Source organism: Cetorhinus maximus, chromosome 13, assembly GCF_964194155.1.
Source record: "Cetorhinus maximus chromosome 13, sCetMax3.hap1.1, whole genome shotgun sequence".
In the NCBI taxonomy this organism is placed as follows: domain Eukaryota; kingdom Metazoa; phylum Chordata; class Chondrichthyes; order Lamniformes; family Cetorhinidae; genus Cetorhinus; species Cetorhinus maximus.
Window position 1 is genome coordinate 91,500,079 of NC_135891.1, and position 23,389 is coordinate 91,523,467.

General features: G+C 40.4%; 1 protein-coding gene across 3 annotated transcripts; it reads right to left on the reverse strand.

Annotated features, from left to right (window-relative positions):
* Positions 1 to 260: 260 nt before the first annotated feature.
* On the reverse strand, positions 261 to 12,252 carry LOC144688807 (iron-sulfur cluster assembly 1 homolog, mitochondrial-like). Of its 3 annotated transcripts, none has more exons than XM_078555770.1 (4): positions 12,074 to 12,252; positions 5,500 to 5,553; positions 3,459 to 3,564; positions 261 to 1,433 (listed from the first exon to the last, which is right to left on the reverse strand). In XM_078555770.1, exons 1-4 carry the CDS (start codon positions 12,191 to 12,193, stop codon positions 1,285 to 1,287), a joined length of 429 nt encoding a protein of 142 aa, XP_078411896.1. In that variant the 5' UTR covers positions 12,194 to 12,252; the 3' UTR covers positions 261 to 1,284. The 3 variants fall into 3 exon arrangements, with proteins under 3 accessions (XP_078411896.1, XP_078411897.1, XP_078411895.1); XM_078555771.1 differs by having other exon boundaries at positions 12,137 to 12,205; XM_078555769.1 differs by having other exon boundaries at positions 11,910 to 12,200.
* Positions 12,253 to 23,389: the final 11,137 nt, after the last annotated feature.

Consider the following 23,389-nt stretch of genomic DNA (forward strand, 5'->3'; position numbering starts at 1 on the left):
GTTATCCAAGGTCTGCTATAGGCATACATAGGCTGCTTCATTATTTTATTGAGGCAAGGGGGAGAAAGAGAAATCGGTCAAGGTTAAATCTCCTCATTAATCCAAAAGACCAACATATTAATAAAGTCTAGCAGGCAGTCGTCTCAACCCACTTATCTTTATATTTTCATTTGATGTCTTAGCCCCACCAGAATGCTGTTCCCTTCCTTGCACCCAAATTGTTGCTTTCAATCCTAATTTCTTATATAAAATTGAATGAATGAGGCAAAGAAACTTTGTTTAATTTCCAATCTCATTTTCTCTTGCTAGAGTACAGATGCACATCATAAGAATATACTTTTGGGTGTTATCTTGGAAACTGCTAACACATACATCAAATTAATTTCAAACTTGTATCTTCTTGCAAGTCCAAGTAAATGCCTGAAATTTTAAATTACAAGAATGTGGGATTAACTTTAGTCATTCTTTTAGCATGCTGATTAATTAGCACATTTGTGAAAATGCATTAAACAATTAGCCATTTGTTATGGAAACAAGTCATCCACTAAGAATACACACTTATATCCACAAGTCAGTAAATTGCCAGAATACAGTTAAGTCTCAATTTATTTGCTGATTCAGGCAATTCTGAAAATTAACACATTCATACCTTGATTTGAGTCTGGGCATATGGCTTCAGTTAAAAATTTTAACCCAATGAGAAAAGTTCATAACTGTCCAACTGTGAATTCAGGGAGAATTCACCTACCACCTAATTTACGACTATAATGCATGTTTTATTTAAAGTTTGACCAATCAATCCACTTCCACCATCCGTAAGAATGTTAAATCCTAGAAGTCGAAGTTTTATACACATTACCACCACCAAAGAACTGTGCGTGATTCAGCAAGGTAATAGTATTAAATGTTTATACAAAAGGACAGGATTGGGAAAAATTTGAGTTGATAACTTTTTTTTCCCTGCAGGTATATAAATTGAATACCCACAGTATAAGATTCTAACTACAAGTTTCATGAATATACAAAAGACAATTCTATATCAGTCTTTGAAAGGGCTTTAAGTATTGATGCAGACATAGGTGACAAGCTGCAACTAAGCGACGGATTTAAATATCACAGGTTTTAAGTTCCCTTTGGTGTTTTCAGACATTGTTTTCCTCTCTAGGAATCCATATACAGTATATTTAAATGAGTTTGAGAAAATTTCAAAGCTCATCTATATGGTCACACGCTACTTACACCTTTAATTTTATATACATAAACATTTATATTTTTTCTAAATATTTAAATAGTAAAGCTTTCACCACATCCACATGTTCCTTTAATATTTGGGTTATTGAAAACAAATTCACTAGAAACTTTTGTTTCAATAAAATCCATCTCTGTTCCTAGCAGAGTTAACTGTGCCTTCTGATCAATGAACACACGTACACCTGAAAAGGAAATAAAACAATGAATGGAATGAATAATAGTGAGGGATAAAACAGTTTTAAAATATTCATTAATTGAATTGTCAAAAGCTCACAGCTGACAATCGCACAGTGAGCATATGCCAAAATCAAAATATAAAGATCTTGAGGTCTCTGTCAGCTGTGGCTCAGTTGGTAGCACTCTTGCCTCTAAACTTGAGGTCATCTAACCACGCATCACTCCTGTGTTTGCTGACCTACAGTTGCCCCTGGTCTGGCAACATATTTTAGGATTAGAAAATAATGATTTTTTTTCATGTCCTTGACCTTCCCTATCTTTGTCATTTCTTACAGTACCATAACCTTCCAAGATATCAGTGCTCATCTAATGCTGGGCTCTTAAGAATTCCCAATTTTAATTACTTCACCATTGGGGCCGTGCCTTCAGTTGATTAGGCTCTAAGTCCTGGAATTCTTCCTCTGAACATCTCTGCAGATCTACTTCCCTTTCCTTTAAGAGGCTCTTTAAAACCTCTGTCTTTGACCAAGCTTTTAGCCATTTGCCCAAAGTTCACCTTATGTAGCTAAGTGTCAAATTTTGCTTTATAACTCTCCTATGAAGTGCTTTTTAATTACTTCAAAAACACATATAAATACAAGTTGTTGAATTAAAAGATTGTGGGTTTAAGTTCCACTCTACAGACTTGAACACAAAAATCCACCCTAGCACTCCAGTGCACTACCTTGGGAGAGCTGCACTGTCAGTGGTGCCAGCTGTTAGAACAGACATTAAACTGAAGACCCATCAGATGTAAAAGATTCCATGGCACTATTTTGTAGAAGAGCTGAAGAATTATCTCCAGTGTCCTGACCAATATTTATCCCTCAGTCCCTCACAAAAAAATGATTATCTGGTTATTATCACATTGTTGCTTGCAGGAGCTTGCTATGGACAAACTGGCTGCTGCTGTGTTCCCCACATTACAACAGTGACTACACTGAAAGTACTTTAGAACATCCTGAATGACACTATATAAATGCAAGACTTCCTTTGTTCCAATATCTTATTTTGGAAAGCAAAATTCTACATTTCTTGTATTATATGATCGTAGACACAAGGGCCTCCATCCCAAACACACCCCAACATCAGTTAGGTCTCTCTCACTCTCTGAAGCTAATTCATTACCACAAGCAAGTCCTGGCAGCAATCACTTGTCCCATACTGTTGGCCTGGGAATGAAGAACAAATGAGACTCTAAAGCTAAAATACATAGGGCAGCATTTTGCCCTTGGATGGTGTGCGGGCCCCACCAGCTCGGCGGCGGGCAGACAGCCGACCCCTACCACTGAAACGGGGCCCGCTGCCATTTTGAGTGGGCGGACCAATTAAGGCCCGCTCAGCACGCTGCCTAACAGCGCTTCCTGTTCCGGGGGTGAGGGGATCCCCAACTGTGAAAGAGCGCACTGCTCCCTGAGGCAAAGTCCTGTCTCAGGGAGATTCGTGACAGGTAAGTAAACTCTAAAAATAGAAAAATATTAAAATTATTAACATGTCCCTCTCATGTGACAATGTCACACGAGATGGGACATGTTAATAATAAACACTTAAAATTTATTACATTTTTAAAAAACGGACATGAAACTTCATCCCGACAGTGGATGAAGTTTCATGAATAATCTGGAGCCTGCTGGGGCTCCTGGCCTGCCCACCAGCCTTAAGCTTGGACGGGCAGGTCTTTAATTATCTTAGCTAGCCTGTCAATGGCCTCAATTGGCCATTGACAGGTCGGTGGGCAGACAGCTGTCCGCCTGCCTTCCTAAAAATTTAAAGGGACCGGGATGACGTCGGGGATTCCTCCTGACGTCATCCCGCGTCATTTTCCCCTCAGCGAGCTGGCCCCGCCCCCAAATCACCGAGGGGAAAATCCTGGCCATAAAGTGAAAGAAAAGTATACTCTCAGCAAACTGGGATTTTTTTTAGTTTAGATTAAACATATGGAATGCTTGACAACAGTTCACCATGAGTTAGAGACTTCCAACATTCCATACCATCCTGATTAACTTCTTCATCAAACTTCCCCTTCCCTGTTGCGTAATCTATCACATATGAGAGACCACTGCAGCCACGAGTGCGGACTCCAACCTTCAAGCCAACCTGAAGAACAAAAAAGACAACTGTCTAGGAAGTATCAAAGCAAACTGCATTAAAGCAGGATCAATGCAGCTTCAATACATACACTTACAGAATAACTCCTGAAATAAAACTGGGAGGACACTCCATTAACTGTACACCACCCTCTATGTGAAGATGTTAAATGTGTCTGATTATCTTGCCTTTCAAGTCACTCGCCCGACAGAGTTTGTGGTTGATCAAACAATTTATTCAAATTCAATTAGTCAATAGCCCTTAGAACCTTGATCTCAATATAACCCACGGTTTCTCCAGGATCATAGGAAAAAAAATCAATTTGTATTTAAATCATTGCAATTAGTTAAATTTAAAAGTTTAAATTCTATAGATTTTGATAATATATTTAAGTGTTTCAACTGTACATACAATGCCCACCAGTTAAAGCATCCACCTTTAAAATTAGCAGTCTCATGTTGGCCAGAAGGCGATAACAATTATCTTTTTGCATTATTTTCAATTTCAAAGTTTCCAGTTATAAAGTGCTCCATTTATTTCAGGGACGAAGGGAAATCATAACTCCCGTGTTCACACCTTGTTAAGGTTGCACTGAATACAAGAACAAACGTAAATAGCAAAATACTGTGGATGCTGGAAATCTGAAATTATCAAAGAAAGTACTTGAAGAGCTTAGCAGGTCTGGCAGCATTTGTGAAGAGAGAAATAGAGTTATGTTTTGAGTCTAATATGACTTCTTCAGAATATGATGAAGAGGAGTCATAATGGACTTGAAACGTTAACTCTGTTTCTCTTTTCACAGGTGCTGCCGGACCTGCTGAGTTCTTCTAGCACTTTCTATTTTTATATAAGTAAATAATACCTTGTTAACTTTTTGCGTACTTAAGCACTTCTAATTCCCTCTAAGCAGTATGGAGGTTATGGCTTGTTCTAAGTCTGACTGTAGTTTAAATAAAGTGGCAACTCAGAGTGGAGCTGGAAACAGCTGGGTAAAAGGAATATTCTTGTTATGTAGTGGGGTATTGCACTCGGGCTACCACGTTATAGTGGCCGTTGCATATTGCAGGCAAATTCTGTTTGCATGAACTTGATTAAAGTACGGACTGTAATGACAAGCTCCAGAGCACTGAGGAGGTTCCTTGTTAATATACCAGGGCTACAGGGGCCTATGACTCCAATGCAACTCTTACTTGCTTTAACTCTTATTAATTACAAAAGAGTTACAGATTCTGACACTAATTTTTTGTTCAGATAATAAGTATTACAACATCAGTGACAGCGGCTCTAGAGTCACTCTGTCCAATAGTAGATGAAGCTAAGCTAACATATATACTGGTATCTGTACAATCATAAATTTACATAGCCTGGATTGATAACTCCCAATTCCAAAAAGGCAGATAACTGATTCTGAGTACTGTGGCTCAGATGAATAAATAAAATAGAAGGAACTAGGTATCACGATGGGTTAGATGCTGTTCTTTCACCTCTGGGACACAGGCTTTAAAACAACTCAAGGTGAGGTTCCTCTAAAAGCAAATGAAAAAAGTCAGTTTCAATCTAGTCTCCGATAGACTGGAGAAAATGGACCAAAATTATCAGTAAAGTTGTAGTCTTACTCAGAGATGGTAGGAGTACCTGGCATGAGAAACATAAGATTCACTGTTATAACAGAGGGTGCTCCTCCACAGCTCGGCAAAAACCATTGCCCTTTATTTGATCTATACCATAGCTGACTAGAAAATGCTGAATACCATCTAACCTTGGGTGCTCCAAAGGGTTAAACTCACATCACTGACAGTCTCACTTAAACAAGCGTAAAATTCACCCCTTCCCCACAGAAAGTTACAATTACGATCGTCATTCACCACTTAATTAACAGACCAGGTCAGTCTTTCTGTTCAAGGCTTACAATCTTATTTCTTTTAAAAGTGCAGTTTTACATACACATTCTGGTCTGTGTTGCAGAAGACTTTTAATTCTGTTGACAGCAGATGAAGTCTGAAAATAAAAAACAATGTACATAATTAAGAAAATAAAAGAACTGCCATAAATAACAAATATGAATAGATTTGAGGACACAAGAACAAAATTTGCCAGAAAAACTCAGGTCTGACAGCATCTGTGGAGAGAAAAAAAACAAAGTTAATGTTTCGAGTCCGTATGACTCTTCTTCAGCAGTTCTGACAGTCTCACTTAAGCATAAAATTCATCCCTTCAGAAGTTCTGAAGAAGAGTCATACAGACTCGAAACGTTAACTCTGTCTTTCTCTCCACAGATGCTGTCAGACCTGCTGAGTTTTTCCAGCAATTTGTTTTTGTTTCAGATTTCCAGCATCCACAGTATTTTGCTTTTAGATTTGAGGGCAAACTAGTTGACTGCCGGCACTAAGAAAGTGCTGAATTGTCAGAGATGCTATGGTTCAGAAGAGAGGCTAAACCAATGCTTCCTTTGCCTGTTCCAGAAGAATATTAAAGATTCCACTGCATTACTCCTGTTAAACAACATCAATCAGAAGTTAGCTGGTTATTCATCTCATTTTCCATTTTGGGCCATATCTGCTCAAAATGGCCACTATATTTACAAAAAATAGAAACAGCGACTGCATTGCAAAAAGTGATCCTTTGTATGAACTGCTTGAAATATTTTCATCTGATAAGACTATATAAATGCGATATTATTTAACAGTACCTCAAAGGAGCTGGATGAGAAGTATTATGGTACCAACTAATCTTCCAGCTATTGTTCGTGGGTAATTTGATGCAAGTTTGCAACTTTTAACTATGGATGCAGACCCAATGTATAACCTGATCTATTAATCAGAGGATATGGGTAAGTAGCTTGTAAATTTCTGGCTGTATGTCACAAGTGGCCAGCACAAAACAATTATCTTAATCTCTGGCTTTAAAGAGAAGTTTTCCATCTATGATAGTGCGATGGGCCTGTGCTAGATGCAAGACGTATTTTATGACTTGTAGATACTTTGTGATATTGCTCATGGTCAGTCAAGAGGTTCTCTAATCACAGGGCATTATCCAATATATTACCAGGAGCACTGATGTGGAAAAACAACAGGACAGGGATCTTGAGATGCTGAGAAGCCTTTTCCCCTGACTAGAAATTCTAGAACTAGGGGTCATAGAGTCAGGATAAGAGGTTAGCAATTCAGGACTGAGACCTGGAGAAATTTGTTCACTCAGTGGTTTGTGAATTGTTGTCATTCTCTAACCCAGAAGGCTGTGGATGTTCAGTCAATGAATATATTCAAGAAAGAGATGGATAGATTTTTGGGCACTAAGGCAACCAAGGGAAATAGGGATAGGGCAGGAAAGTGGAGCTGATGTAGAAGTTCAGCCATGATCATAATGAATGGCAGATCAGGCCTGATGAACTGTATGTCCTACTCCTGCTCCCATTTCTTACACTCTTATGTAGAGGCACACCTGGGAGCTATCAGGATCTGGGAACACTGGAGACAGTTGTAGGATCAGCTAATAATGGATATGTGATCTAGTGGTTCGTGTTTACTAAGAAGGGGTCATAGCATGCAGGTGTAGAGCAGAAAAAGTCTAATGAGGGAGACTCTGGGTTCAGTAGGACTTTGAATGCAGTTTTGAAGCATTGGAGATTGCTGGGATCCGACAGCATTGGTGGGAGCAAAATCTAACATTTGTGGGGGAGAGGACCCAGGTGAATTGGCTCCATTCAAATCATCTGAACCAAATCCAAAATCATTAAGATCACTGCAGATGCAATATTTTCTAATACACTATATATTAAAAAAAACTCTCAAATGTTGAGGGGTAGGAGTTAAAATGACAGGCAGGACTCAAAGTACACATTATTTAAGAATTGCTGACTTAATATTAGCTATATTAGGGTCATGGTGAAGTTACAAGTAAGACTGAGGGCAGAGTCACCAATAACCGGGCCTTAACATTAGAGAATATTAATCTGATGGTGATACTGTTGTGTGAAAGACTGAACATGTACAAGTACGAACATACAAACATACGAAATAGGAGCAGGAGGCGGCATTTGGCCCCTCGGGCCTGTTCCGCCATTCAATAAGATCATGGCTGATCTGTTTGTGTTTCGAATTCCACATTCCCATCTAACCTCAATAACCCTTGATTCCCTTGCCAAACAAGAATCTTATCTACCTCTGCCTTAAAAATATTCAAGACCCTGCCTCCACTGCTTTCCGAGGCAGAGAATTCCAAAGTCGCACAACCCTCTGAAATTTCTCCTAATCTCTGTCCTAGAAGGGCAACCCCTAATTTTAAAACAGTGCCCCTTTGTTCTGGACTCACCCACAAGAGAAAACATCCTTTCCATATCCACCTTGTCAATACCGTTCAGAATCTTATAATGTTCAATCAAGTCACCCCTCACTCTTATAAATTCCAGTGGAAATAAGCCCAGTCTGTCTAACCTTCCCTCATAAGACAATCCGTTCATTCCAGGTAGCACTAGGTAAACCTCCTTTGAGCCGCCTCCAATGCATTTACATCCTTCCTTAAATAAGGAGACAAAAACTGCACACAGTATTCGAGATGTGGTCTCACCAATGCCCTGTATAACTGAAGCATAACATCCTTACTCTTATGTTTAATTCCTCTCATAATAAAGGATAGCATTTCATAGCCTTCTTAATTACTTGCTGTACCTGCATACTAACCTTTTGTGACTCATGCACTAGAACACCTAGATCCCTCTGCAGCTTGGAATTCTGCAGCTGTTCTCCGTTTAAGTAATACTCTGCTTTTTTATTCTTCCTGCCAAAATGTACAACTTCACATTTTCCCACATTATACTCCAACTGCCAGATTTTTGCGCACTCACTCGACCTATCCATATCCATCTGCCACCTCATGTCGTCTTGACAACATACTTTCCTACCTATCTTTGTGTAATCTGCAAATTTAGCTACCATGCCTTCACTCCCCTCATCTAAGTCATTGGTATAAATTGTAAAAATTAAGGCCCCAGCACAGACCCCTGTGGGACACCATTTGTCACATCCTGGCAATCTGAAAAAGATCCATTTTTGCATACGCTCTGTTTTCTGCCAACCAGCCAATCTTCTATCTATGCAAATATGTTACCCCCTCCATCACTGTTATGATAGGCAGGTGGTATTTACCAGGCAGATCCACATGGGAAACTTGGCCATGCTATCACAATGATTTTGCAATTTGTATTTATTACGAGAAGGCTTATGCACTGAAGTCAGAAATAATGAGTCTACTACCATCTTTAGAGATTTAAAGATTAAATTAAAAGATTTAATAACAATGTTACAATCCCAGCTGAGGTTACCCCTGGACTAGCCTGATCCCAGAGTGGAACCCAGCTTGATAGATCTTAACTTTTATTTGTTTGTTTAGATGCATGGAGAGTAGCTACTGAACAGAGGCACAAGGGGTCAGATGATGAACTTATAACAAAAGAATAAAACATTTATTCAACAAGAAAAGATTAACTATATGACAATACTCCTTCACCCACAACTATATCTTTACAAGTTACAAAAGCTATCTTATAGTCTAATGTACACAGTAAGTACACAGTCCATGTAAATCCATGCCACCCTGTGGTCAGACACATCACACCCTGAAACCAAGGGACAGATGCCACCTCAACCAGGTGCTATCGATCTCTCAACTCCCCCCAGACGCTTGTCACTCTGTGAACCAACCAGTCTCACTGAATTCCGTCCTTTACACGAGGGTTTCCAATCTCCACTCTCTAAGACCTCGCCTTGGAATCTTCTCCTAAACCGACGCCTTCTCTCAGACGCCTTCCGCAAGGGTTCACCTCCAGGGTTTCAATCTCCCCTTCTGAAGCTCCTCTTCCCTGGGTCACCACATGCATTCAAACTGTCTTCCATACACTCTGTCTCACCCAACTCGCCATCAACAGTACACCACTGCTTCACATGCCCATAGCAAAGAGTTACAGACCTTCAATTGTCTCTTTGGACCTTCTTGCCTCTTGCAAGCTGTTCCTGCTTTAAATCTGCTTTCTGCAGTTTTTGTCTCTTTACATCTGAAGCTTGGAGCCTTTCTCTCTGCCCCTCACTCTTAACTTCACTTAATAGGACCTTTTCCCAGGTTCCTGTCCTTCCTTTGACTAGAAGGTCTTTTTTAGACTTTCTACTTCCCTAGATTTTTGGAGTTTTTCTTTAGCTTGGAACAGGCTATCTGTCCCCCTTGCTCCAGACTCTCCTCGCAGTAACTTTCAGAACCAACCGCATTCAAACAGCTTCTAAAACAACTGCTGTTTCTCTTCTCGTGTGTGTGTCTGTGTGAGAAGCCTGCCTCTCTGGGCCCCTGTTGCTAGGCAACAATCCAATCCTTCTACCCTTGTTATGTTTACCTTCTCTTTAGGGGTCGTAAAACTCCTCATTAGAAATGCAAGCACCTTTTTAAAGTGAAACTAAAACTTCTTTTGACATTTCTTAACACACAGATACAGAAATACAAATCAAACTTAAATTTTAAAGCTAAAACTCATTCCTAACACCCACAAATACCAATATAACTTAATTAAACTATCTTTATTTCCCAACACAAAAGAAGAAAAACTTAAAACACACACAAGATTAGTTACACAGATATAACAGTTTCCAAAATTCCTACTTAACCAGTCTCCAAACTACACACCCCCTTTAAGGCAGCAGTCCAAATAGATTCCAAATTTATAGTCATCCAGCAATATTACCACAAGCACCCAATGGACATCCAAAGGCTTTTAACACAACTTTGGCTATTGGAGCAGCAAACTTCTGCAGGGTGGCTAGAGGCTATTTCCCCAAGTCTATTTCACACAGTCACCTTTCAAGATCTCACATGGCCACACCTTACACAGTCTCCCATCCTTCTTTCAATATATTTCTCCTTTTTTGATCTGTAAATCCCATTTTTTCAACTTGTCTTTAGAAGTTACTTCTCCTAGAATACAAAAATATTTCATATTATCATTATGGCCAGCACTTTTGGGGGAAAAAAATCAACGTAATAACCTTGCCTTATTTAGTTTGCCAGTTGTAAACATTTTCCATGTCACTCTGAAAATCAAACACTTCTCCACTTATCAAAAATGCAAATTTCATTCACACCTGTTTCTGCTGAGACTTCACCTTAGCTTACTCATCTCCATTTCAAATGCCTGTTTTGCACCTCACTTCTTTGATAATTTAAACCTTTCAGTCTAACCGTCTCTAGTTTAATTAAATTAGCCACACACACAGAACCATATACACACACACACACACAAACCTGCTTTAAAGTATCCTACAATAATATTAGGAAATATATGGTAGTTCTTTGACACCATGAGCTTTTATTTTCTGCAATAACCTTTGATGTGGCACCTTATCAAATGCCTTCTGGAAATCCAAGTACAGCACGTCTTCAGGCTCCCCTTTATCCACAGCGCACATTACTCCTTCAAAGAACTCCAATAATTGGGTAAACAAGATTTCCTTTTCACAAAACCATGCTGACTCTTCCTGATTACCTTGAGTTTCTTTAAGTGCCCAGCTATAATCTCCTTACTGATTGATTCTAACACCTTCCCCACGACAGATGTCGGGCTAACTGGCCTGTAGTTTCTTGTTTTCTGCCTCCCTCTCTTCTTGCATAGAGGGGTTATATTTGCTATTTTCCAATCTGATGGAATCTTTCCAGAATCTAGCAAAGTATTGTACCATTCTATACTAAAATGATCAGTTAGACAGGTTTTGTTATATAAATTTTAGAGTCTCACAGGCTCTAACCAGAAGGAAATTAACAAAAAATTAACTCTTATAAAACAGGTGCAAGAATAATTTATTAGTTATAAAAGCAAAATACTGAAGATGCTAGAAATCTGAAATAAAAACAGAAAATGAGGGAAATGTTCAGCTCAATGACCTTTCGAAAGGTCATTTACCTGAAACATTGGGCCCAATTTTAACTATGTAAGTGGCTTTGAGTGAATTAAATTCAGATTGACTTTGTTTCTCTTTCCATAGATACTACCTGACCTGATTATCAGCATTTTTTTGTTTTTATTCCATTTATTAATTCTTTTTTATGCTCAAGTACAATTTGTCTCTCCAGATAATTATGCAATTCTCCTTCGAAGGCTGCGATTGAATCTGTCTCCGCCACACACAGGCAGTGGATTCCAGATCCCACCCACTTACTGCATAAAAAAGATTTTCCTCATGTTGTTGTTGTTGCTTCTTTTGTCAATCACTTTAAATGTGTGTTTAAATTCAAGGTAATCTGAATCCTTTCGCCAATGGGAACAGTTCCTATCTACTCTGTCCAGACCCCTCGAACACCTCTATCAAATATCGCCTTACTCCTCTCGAAGGAGAACAGCGTCTCCAATCGATCCACGTAAATGTGGATACTTTCACAGTCCAAAGCCGGAGAGTGGGCCGTGGGAACATTGGAAACTTCCAGAATTCAACACAGATTTCTGACCGCAGACTCTCCCCGAGGAGTAGCCCCCACCACCTCATACCAACAGCAGAGCAGCTCTAGCCGGTACCCTCAGCCTCCGATCTCCGGCCGCTCTGACACTTGCCCTCACCGCCGTCGCCATCTTATTTCCTCGGCCACTTTCAGCAAAGCGGCCTCTCATTGACCCACTTCAGACCAATCACAGCGCGTCCTGTTGTGTCATGGCAACGAGGCGCCGATGGAGGGCTCTCACACCAACTGCCAGTCAACAGAGTCAAACCTGAGGCCTCGCCTTTGCACTTCATTTCTTTTCATTTGGATTGGAGGGAGCTCCTCTCCTTTCTGCCAAGTGTTTATGGGGCTCAGTTGCTGCTGAGACGCCCGAATCCAGGTTTTCCCCCTCAGCCACTAGCCGGTTTTAAACGCCCTAAAAACCAACAACTTGGAGATTAGTAGCTCAGAAAATATTCTGAGGTAGTTTACGGGGTCAGTGGGTGAGGCGTTAGGATGCAAGAGTTAATCAAAAACTTGATTGGTATATTAAATTTTGGGGGAGGATTTTACAGATAGAGAAGTGTTTTTCGATGATGCATTCAGATGTTTTAAAACGTTAAACCAGTACTTTTGCACCTGGCGATGCAGCAATAAGGTTTCTATTGCATTTTGATCAGTAGTGAACAAATCTTCAGAACTCAAGATTCTATCACCCTCCCTGCACCAACCTTTCTTCCCCCCTATCTGTGCTCCTCTAATTCTGTTTTCTTGCGTATTCTCATTCTGCATTCTTGGTCCACCTTTGATGGCTGTTCCTTCAGTTGGCCCCAAGTAATGGAATTCCCTCCCTGCACCCCACTACCTCACTTTCCTTCTTTAAAGACACTTCTTAAAGCCTACTTCTTTGACCAAGATTTTAGTCACCAGATATAATATCTCCTTATTGGCTCAGTGTCACACTTTGTTTTATGATGCTCCTGTGAAATTCCTTTGGACGTTTCATTACCTTAAAGGTGCCATATACGTATAAATTATTGTCCCATAAGCGAACACGTATCCCTCACGATCAGAAGTTTACTGTCGCTACCCAATATCTACAAGTTCAATAACAAAACTCATGGCATATCAATGAGACCCCCTTGTTGCATGAGCAGAAGATTGTGATCCTCACGCAAGCCCTTGCATATGCCTCTCCAACTACTGGGAAACAGTGTCACTTTAGTGAGACAAAACCAGGTATTATTACTTTTAAATGTATTCTTTCATAGGATGTAGGTTTCACTGGCAAGGCCAGACCTTATTGCCCATCCCTAATTGCCCTTGAACTCTTTGGCTTGCTAGGCCATTTCAGAGGGCAGTTAAGAGTCACATGTAGGCTAGGCTGTTAAGGATGGCAGATTTCCTTCCCTAAAAGCTACTAGTGAACCAAATGGGTTTTATGATGATTTTATAACAATCAATGATAGTTTCATATTCACCATTACTGAGACTAGCTTTCAATTCCAGAGTTATTAATTGAATTTAAATTCCACCAACTTCTATGATAGGATTTGAACTCACGTCCCCAGATTATTTGCTGAGACCTCTGGATTTCTAGCCCAGTGACATTACCACAACACTACTGTCTCCCTAATCTGGTTAGTTAACCTTTCTCAGTTCTCATTTCTTTCATCTTTGATAGAAACTGCATTGTGGATGAACTGTTTTAGAGCCAGAAAGCAAAATCACAGAGTAACAGTTCCAACAAATATCAATTTAATATAACTTAAGTTCAGTCCTCCTCATAAATAAGAACATTAGTAAAGATTTTCCACACTATATTCATAGGCTAAACAACATTGACCTGGACAGCCATTTTTCTTTAAGCCTCATCAACTTTCTAAATTTATGGCAGCTTTCTTCTTAAAGGAGATTACAACATTTGGCAGCCTTTATTGGAACTGACACTGAATGTGTGTTCCATCCTTTTACACCTAGTATCTACAGGAAGCGGAGAGCACAACCTCCAATCCCTACCCCTTCCAAGAGTTTGTTGGTAGAATTGCTAATGAAACTAGTTGCCACCCCTCTGGTTCAAGGCCTGGCCACCACTTCATGCTGTGTGTCCATGACTTTGTTTCCTTGCAAACTCTAATCTAAAAGCAAACTGGAAGTTATGTGTAACAATTTCAGATCAGGCCTGTATTAAAAACAAAGGTTCTTCACCACGCAACTCAGATTCATACAAGAAACACAGGTTACTCACTTCATGCAGTTCAGGACATTACAAGATATGCAGATTGAGTTTATGCAGCTTCAGCACAAATCATGCTGTAGATGATCATGATATAAGAGTGAACCCACTTTAGTGTAAAATCCTTTCAGCATCTTCCAATTGTGCTATCTTACAGAGCAATTTTAAGTTTGTTTTTTGAAATTATGTGTTTTTATTCTGTGAAAACACTGGCAAACATGCCATTTATCAAACTCTAAAATTGAAGTGCACTATAGAAGGATCAAGGATGGAATAAAAATTTCAGTTTTGTAAACTATATCAATTTTTCCAGAAATTATCAAGTGGCACATCAGAATGTGTGTGTGTAAATTACAAAGCTGCAGTACACTTGTTGACTCATAGCAAAGTGCTAATAATAACAACTCAATTATAGCTTTCACCTGTGTTTTTTCAGTTTTTTGTCTGTTTTTGAAAATGTAAGACACATAAGGGCCACGTTTGCTGCACCTCTCGCATTGTGTGCCCATTTTAGAAGCGCAAAGGACAGGTAATTTGAATACTGACTCATTACTCTCTAAAATTTTGTGCAGCTCCCATTAAAATCAATTTTCCTGCCTGCCTCTGCTTCACCTGTAATTAGGAGCTCCTGAAATAAATGCAGCTATTTAAAATAATTAATAGAATAGGTTCATCGATTATCATATACCTTTCCAAAGGAGATAAGGCCGTTTGGGCTAGAGCTCCCTGATTCTACGATGCAGTGGAAATTCCTAGAGTACATGGAGTTTTAGATGGCCTCCATAGAGTCCTTTAGAAGAAGTGCCCCCTAGATGAACAGGAAAGGCTTTATTGCATTAACATCAAGCTGGTTTGATCATTGGTAAACTGCAATGATAGGGATTTCATCTTTTTCAGATGAGAAACAGTTCAGCAGAAATTGAAAATCACCCCCATGCTTCTTCCTCTTCCCAACTCAGACAGTTTACTGAAGGATGAAATATAAGTGTTTGTTCTTCATTTGTGAGCCAAAATAGTGAGCAGACTATTGAATCATGGAAGGAATCACCACTGAGTCTAATCCTGTCCTTGCCCAACACCCACACACACATGCACATTACTTCATTGAATATCTTCAAGTACATTAGTTTTACTTTTTGAATAAATCCAGGGAATCCACACAAACTATTCTTTTATGTTTCCTGCCATACTCTGCTTTGTTAATATTTTTCAAACTCAGTTGGGATAGCTAGAAGCACAAGGAAAGGACTTTGGGCAAAGTCAATGAAAGCAAAATAAACCAATGCATTCAGAGGATTCGCTATCCAGCCTCATAGATGAGGTATGGCCACTTGGGCAAGATATAGGATGTCATTTGTTATGCATGAAACCCAAGCACCAGCAAGAGTCAACAGAGACTCATTTATAGTTTATGATGTCATCCAGTTAGATCACCTTCTCTGGTGACTGGTACTCAAACTACTAAAAACTATATACATAAGTACAGTAAAGGTTCAAGCTCAGAGCTGTCTCCATGCTTGCTTCTTTCTACACATGGCTCTGTCCAACACGACACTGAGCCCATGCCCAGGTCATGTGGTCTCTTACATCACTGTGTGGTTGGTCCTGTACTCAGTCCCATGTTAACCCGTTATGTGCCAGACCCTTATACTACACCTCCCCGTAAGTCTTTATCCAACGTATTTACAAGTTATGGACCTAGCCCTGGAAAATGATATTAGAATACTTAGGTACTTGTTTGACTGGCACAGATTCGATGGGCCAAAGGGCCGTTTTCTGTGCTGTAGACCTCTATGACCTCTATCCCAGTTTACCCCATGTATTTATATCATTACTACTACCCCATTTCCCCCCTATTAAAGTCTCTGAGTTATAGGTTCAAGTGGTCTAGAGGTGTCATAACCCTTCCATATCGTGTTCTCACTACTGTCGGAGGAGTGGTAGGCTCTGTCACAGCAGGTAAACTTTGTTGAATTGGAGATTGTTCTGGCATCTGGGTGTTTTTTCATCCTCTTTTTTTCCATTCTTTTGGCATTGAGTCGCTCTTCGTCATTCCCCAATTGTAGTGATAGATGGCAGTTGGTTTATCCCGCTCTTTACAAGGCAGACAAACTCTGAGCTCATCTCTATAGTTTTTTTTTCTCTTCTCCCTTCATGCGGCTCCCCATGATGCACACTGGGATGAAAGATGGCTCTCCCTATTGTGAGGGTGTGACTTAATAGTAAGCTCACCTTTGCGATTGGCTGTGTGGCATGCTGTCGTCAATGGATGGCTACTTCTTGGTTCCAGCATCATTTGTGGCACTGTCATGCTGGCCGGGGATTGCATTGTCCCCTGTGTGGTCTCGGGGTTTATCTCTCCAACTGGCTTCAGAGCCAGAGGTTGGGACTCCTCTCGTTGCTTGTTCCTCTCGTGACTATTACGTACTTGAGATGTCATGGTAACCATCTGATTGATTGGCTGGTCTGACCAATGAGGAGCTTCTGGCACCTGTAATGAAAGTGGACAAACCTGCTCTGCAAAGAGAGAAGACTTCATATCTGAAGTCCCAGTTGAGAGAATCTTTCTGGTTGGAGCTCTTGGGAATGCAGTTCTATATAATGTACAACAGAGGTTGTCTTACATCTTCTGCCATTTTGAGGAGATTCAGGGCTACACAGGCATCTCTGCTCAGGAGAGAAAAAGACTGGATATGGAGATGTACATCAGCTCGAAGATTTGTTTGCTGCCATACCTTAGTGGTTCCAGAATCATGCCTGTGATTAGAAGATGGATTCCTCTGGGCCCATAAAGTGGTATGTCTGTTGTTCATAGTCAGAGTTCTCTCAGCCACGATGATTTGTCCAATAGGACTATAACACTGGCTCCCATATCTAATTTAAAGTTTGTGAGATGGTCATTAACCGAGATGTCTGCAGTTCAGAACAAAAATCCAGGATCTTTGACCTCACCCAAGAAGCATGGCTGTGTGCCCTCTTGGTGTGCTGTTTTGACCTTGTGAATCCTCTTGGGATCTTCTGTGCATTTTTATGTTTTGGCTTTGCACAGCTTTGTGAAGTGTCCTATTTGGTTGCATTGAAAGCATTGGTCTGAAATTGCTGGACATGGATCATGCCTCTCGGGGCGCTTCGCTGGCATGGTCGCTGCACTGTTCGGTTAGGATGTTGCTTCCCTTGGGCTGGAGTGTCCCTGTTTCTGTGTTGTCTCATTAACTGGACAGTGGGGTTTACTTTGTACCACAGTTTGCTTTCTCCCCTTAATATAGATCTCAGACTGCCTGATGACCTGGATGGCTTTCTCAAGGATTAGATCTTCCTTCACTTGAAGCATGTCTGAGAGTTCGTTGCCCGCCACTCCTACAACTATTCTATCCCTGATTAGCTCAGGTTTCAGGTCTCCATAATCACAGCCTTCAGCCATTCTGTACAGCTGGAGTCGACAGGTTCTCCTGATTGCTGGACACCTTTATTAAATTTAGCCCTTTCAAGGAATTTGTTACTTCTGAAGTTAAAATAAGAGTTGAATGATTTTAAAACTTCCTCAAATTTTGAAAATGATTTATTGATTCCTTGTCTAGCTATTATATAATGGGCTATTGAACATACAAATAAAGCAATATGTTAACTTGTTCAGCTTCTGTCTTTTAATCCAGACCTGAACAATCTTGTATCCAAGGAATATCTTTCTCCAAAGTCCCCAGTTTGTGATTAATCTGGGCTTTGGATAAGGCCAAATTGATCTGGAAGAGTGGATTTCTGATCCATGGCTAAAATTTTTAAATTGCAGGTTCAGCTTTGAGGTTTCCGAAAATCTAAGATGGCACCACCGTATACTTCTTCACAAAAGGAGTTTCTGCACTTGCTGGTTTTGGCGGGCTCCCACAGTAATGGCATTCGCGATCTCAGCATTTAAATTTTTTCAACAATGGCTGCTTGGATCCACTGGTTAGAGTCTTCTTTGCTCAACGTTCTTGGGTCTTGGAAGCATTGAATCCCAGTTTTTGCTAGGTGTTTAAAGCTGCCTACTCAGTTGTGATTCATTTTTAATTAATAATTTTTCTTTGTTCAGAGTGAGCTTGGCCACCACGTGATATGGCGCTGACTCTGAATCCAGCTGGCCGCAGTGCTTTCAGAAACAGGCTGCTCTGACTTTTAAAAGATTAAAAACGTTTTAAAACTAGTTCTGGCCAAGAACTTAATCATTTGGCTCTGTAATCTGTGGGTATTCAAACTGGACCTCCATGCGATCTCTAGAGTCCTTAGCTGCACAGTGGAATTATTTGCTTCTGCCCTCTGCTTCCAATTCTGCAATGGAGCTTCTCTCAGGTGATCTCCCTCTGTGTCTTCACTTCAGGTGCTTTCAGTCAGGTCAGAATGCTGCTTTAATTTACGGCTTTTGAATTTCTGCTCCAGCTTCTCTAAGGTTCTGGGTTTTTTCAAGAGCTGCCACCATGTTGTAAGGTGTTGGGTGTAGTTCAGTAGTTCTAAATAAGGTACTCGTAGTCTTAGGTAGTTTAGTAATAAGTATTCATTGACTACTAAAACTATATACATAGGACAGTAAAGGTCCTAGTTAGGAACTGTCTTCAAGCTAGCTTCTACACACAGCTGTGTCCAACACTACACTGAGATCTAGGTGAAGTCATGTGTTCTCTTACATCATTGTGTGGACAGTACTGTCCTCAGTCCCATATTTATCCTTTATGTGCCAGGCCCTTATCCTACAATGTCCATGGACCATTTAAATTTTATACTACATTTCCATTTACATCAGGTCATGAGATCAGACACAAGTATACTTCACACTTTATAATATTGTCCATTTAAAACAAGCAGGGAAGACAAAACACCTTTAAAGAAGTGCTCAATTTGTCGTTTATTTACTGAGAATATTGCCCTTTGTCGATACCACTTGAAGGTCAGAGTCTGAACCATTTACCAAGGCGCAGGTCAATAGCAACACAATTAGAAAATTCCCTTCAATACGAAGCAGTTCTATCTCCAATCAAGTCATTACAGAAAAGTAACAACTCAAACAGTGTGGGAGAAATAAAGTCAACTGGAATTAGCACATTCTGGAAATAATTTTATTCACTTTTTTTCATCACTTTGCTACCTCTAAAGCCAGTCATTATAATGCTTACTGGAGTAAAACTGCACAGAAATGGACATTGTAGACTGTAGGTACTTTGCTACCACTTTGTCATCATGAATGTAAAAGACCCAGAAATACAGTAAATATCAAAAGACTGTAAACAACAGCACTTCTGCAATTGTTTGTGAAACAGTCCTACTTCTCCTCCCTCTTCCTGCATCCTCACTGTCCTGACATCATGTCCTCCTGAACCCTGTTGCAATCCTCCCCACTCTTTATTGTATTTCTGAGTTTTGTGTCATTTTCAAACTTTGAACTTATGCCCTGTGTACCCAAGTCATTGATATATATTCAGAAGAGCAGTGGTCCTAATACTAACTCCTGGGGAATACCACTATATATTTCCCTCCTGAAAAACAACTGTTCACCAATACTCTCTGCTTTCTGTCCCTTAGTCAATTTTGTATCCACTTAGTCAGTGTGCCTTTAATTTCATGGGCTTCAATTTTTCCAGCAGTTTTATTCCGTATTCCATCAAATGCCTTTTGAAAGTCCATTTACACAAGAGCCACGCCACTCCTCAACAACTCTCCCCACTATTTCATCAAAGAATGCAATTAAGTTAATCAAATATGATTTATCTTAAAAAAATTATGCTTGTTTTCATTTTTTAACTCATACTGTTTCAAGTGCCAATTAATTTCATCCTCGATATTGACTCTAAATTTCCCCATCATAGTCTGACTGGTCTGTAGTTGCTGGGTTTATCACTTCCCCTTTTTCTGAACAGGGGTGTAACATTTGCAATCCTCCTGTCCTCTGGCACTACTCTCATATCTAAGGCGGATTTGCAAGAGTGTGGATAGAGCCCCTACAATTTCAATCCCTATTTCCCTCGGCAATCTAGGATGCATCCTGTCAGGAGCCAGTGACTTTTATATTTTGAGTACTACCAACCTTTAAGTATGTTCTCTTTACTGAATTTTATCCTGTCCAATTCCTCTACTTAGTTCCCTCTTTGCTGTAACTTTGGCAACATCCTGTTTAGTGAAGACTGTAGAAAAGGACTCATTTAGTATCTCACCCATGCCCTCTGTCTCCACAATTAGATCTCCTCTTTGATCCCTAATCAACCCCACTCTTCCTTTGACTACCCTTTTACTACTTATAGGTTTACAAAAGATTTTTGGGTTCTTTATTATATTTCCTGTTAATCTATTCTCATGTGCTCTCTTTGGCCCTCTTATTTCCTTTTTCAGTTTGCCTTTGTACTTTATTCAGCTTGGCTCTACTGAATTATGAACCTGACATTTATCATAGGCCTGCTTTTTCTGTATCATTTTAATTTCAATATCACTAGTCATTTAGGGAACATTAGCTTTTGATGACCTTCCTTTTCCCCTTATGAGAATGTGTCTACTTTGTACCTAACTATCTCCTTTTTGAAGGCCTCCCATCATTCAATGATTGTTTTGCCTACTTATTTTTGATTTCAATCCACTCCCCCACCGCCCCCCCCTCCCCACCAACTACGAGGCTAGGTCCCTTTTCAGCTCACTGAAGTTAGCCCTCCTCCAGTTGAATATATTTACACTTGATTTTTCTTTGCCTTTTTTTCTGTAACTATTCTAAACTTTATGATATTATGATCACTATTCTCCAAATTCTGTCCTACTGACACATGCTCCATTTGCCCCACTTCATTTCCCAGAACTTGCTTCCTCATTGGGCTAGAAACATAGTTACCAGAAAAAGTTCTCTTGTATACATTTCAGGAATTTCCCTCACCCCTGCCTTTGCCCATTAGAGTATCTCCTCAGTCTATATTAGGATAATTAAAGTACCTCAATTTCACAACTCTTAAGATTTCTGCATCTTTCTGCAATATGCCTGAAAATTTGCTCCTCTAAACTATTTCTCACAATTTGGTGGCCTAGTCAACAACCAGCAGCATAATAGCACCCCTATTGTTCCTTAAGTCTAACCAAATAGGTTTGAACCCTCAAGTTTATCCCTTACCTTTGCAGTAAAAGCAAAGGGAAAGATGTTGCTATAAAGTGCTTTGGGATATCCCAAGTATATGAAAGGCACATTCACTACATCCTGCTGTCTGCTACATCGTCCCAAAGTTACTCTGCTTCCTGTGCTTACTACATAGCCTGCACTAATTGTGATCATTATACAGTCCTGCTAACTATGCTGACTAGATACCCAGTGGTCACTCTGTACACTGCACTCTCCTGCATTATCTGGATTGCTGAAGAAGGAAAAGGAACAGCCAGCACAGGACAGGTTAGGGCCATGCCAGGGTAAGGAGCAAAAGTGAGATTTTTTTATTCATTCCCGGAACATGGGCTTCACTGGTTGGGCCAGCATTAATGCCCATCCCTAGTTGCCCTTGAGAAGGTGGTGTTGAGCAGCCTTCTTGAACCGGTGCAGTCCATGTGGTGTAGGCACACCCACAGTGCTGTTAAGGGATTTTGACCCAGCAACGGTGAAGGAACAGCAATATATTTCCAAGTCAGGATGGTGAGTGATTTGGAGGGGAACTTCCAGCTGGTGGTGTCCCATCTATCTGCTGCCCATGTCATTCTAGATGGTAGTGGTCATGGGTTTGGAAGGTGCTGTCTAAGGAGCCTTGGTGAATTCCTGCAGTGCATCTTGTAGATGGTACGCACTGCTGCTATTATGTGTCAGTGGTGAAGGGAGTGAATATTTGTAGAAGGGGTGCCAATCAAGCAGGCTGCTTAGTCCTGGACAGTGTCAAGCTTCATGAGTGTTGTGGGAGCTGCACTCATCCAGGCAAGTGGAGAGTATTCCATCACACTCCTGATTTGTGCCTTGTAGATGGTGGACAGGCTTTGGGGAAGTCAGGAGAGGAGTTACTTGTCACAGGATTCCTAGCCTCTAACCTGCTCTTGTAGCCACAGTATTTATATGGCTAGTCCAGTTCAGTTTCTGGTCAATGGTAACCTCTAGGATGTTGATAGTGATGGTAATGCCTTTGAATGTCAAGGGCGATGGTTAGATTTTCTCCTGTTGGAGATGGTCATTGCCTGGCACTTATGTGGTGCGAATGTTACTTGCCACTTGTCAGCCTAAGCCTGGATATTGTCCAAGTCTTGCTGCATTTGGACATGGACTGCTTCAGTGTCTCAGGAGTCGCGAATGGTGCACAATGTTTAGCAATCAACAGTTAACATCCCCACTTCTGACCTTATGATGGAAGGTCATTGATGAAGCAGCTGAAGATGGTTGGGCCTAGAACACTACCCTGAGGAACTCCTGCAGAGATGTCCTGGAACTGAGATGATTGACCTCCAACAACCACAACCAGTTAAGTAACACCTTGATTTTAAAATTCTGATCCTTGTTTTCAAATCCCTCCATGGCCTCATATATATATATTATATATATATATATGTAATCACTGATCACCACACCACCTTGTGGCCATTCTGCTCACTATATTATAAGTGTTTGTGTAGTGGTTGGGGAGCAAAAACAGGTGTATTTTAGCAAGCATAGAATTTCAATGTACAATTAATATTCCCATTATATTCTCCCCACATACAAAAATGTTTCTAATTCAGAAACCCCATAATGGGGAGATGGTGGCGTAATGGTATTGTCACTGGACCATCCAGAGATCCAGGATAATGCTCCGGGGACCTGGGTTCAAAGCCCAGCACTGCAGATGGTGGAACTTGAATTAAAAGTCTAATGATGACCATTGTTGTTCACTAATGCCCTTTAGGGAAGGAAACTGGTCTGGCCTACGTCAACAGGAAGTTTCCTTGCCCATATTTGGCCTGATGCCTGATGTCATGAGATTTCATGGGAGCTGGAGTCAATTTGTGACTCTTAAATGGCCTAGCAAGCCATTTGATTGAATCAAACTGCTAAAAAGTCAATAACAATGAACGAATGAAACCAGACAGAGCACCCAGGGCATTGACCAAGGCACTGAAAATGACAACAGCAAACCCAACCCTGCGAAGTCCTCCTGGGGACTTGAGCCAAAATTGGGAGGGCTGTCTCAGATAGCCTGAGAC

Coding starts and splice junctions, on each gene's coding strand:
- LOC144688807 (XM_078555769.1), bottom strand. CDS start 12,071: ATGAGGTGGTGGGGGCTACTCCTCGGGGAGAGTCTGCGGTCAGAAATC. Junction 5,554..11,909: donor GCTGTTCTCCTTCGAGAGGA/GTAAGGCGATAT, acceptor TTTTATTTTCAG/ACTTCATCTGCTGTCAACAG. Junction 1,434..3,458: donor TGAAGAAGTTAATCAGGATG/GTATGGAATGTT, acceptor TTTCCTTTTCAG/GTGTACGTGTGTTCATTGAT.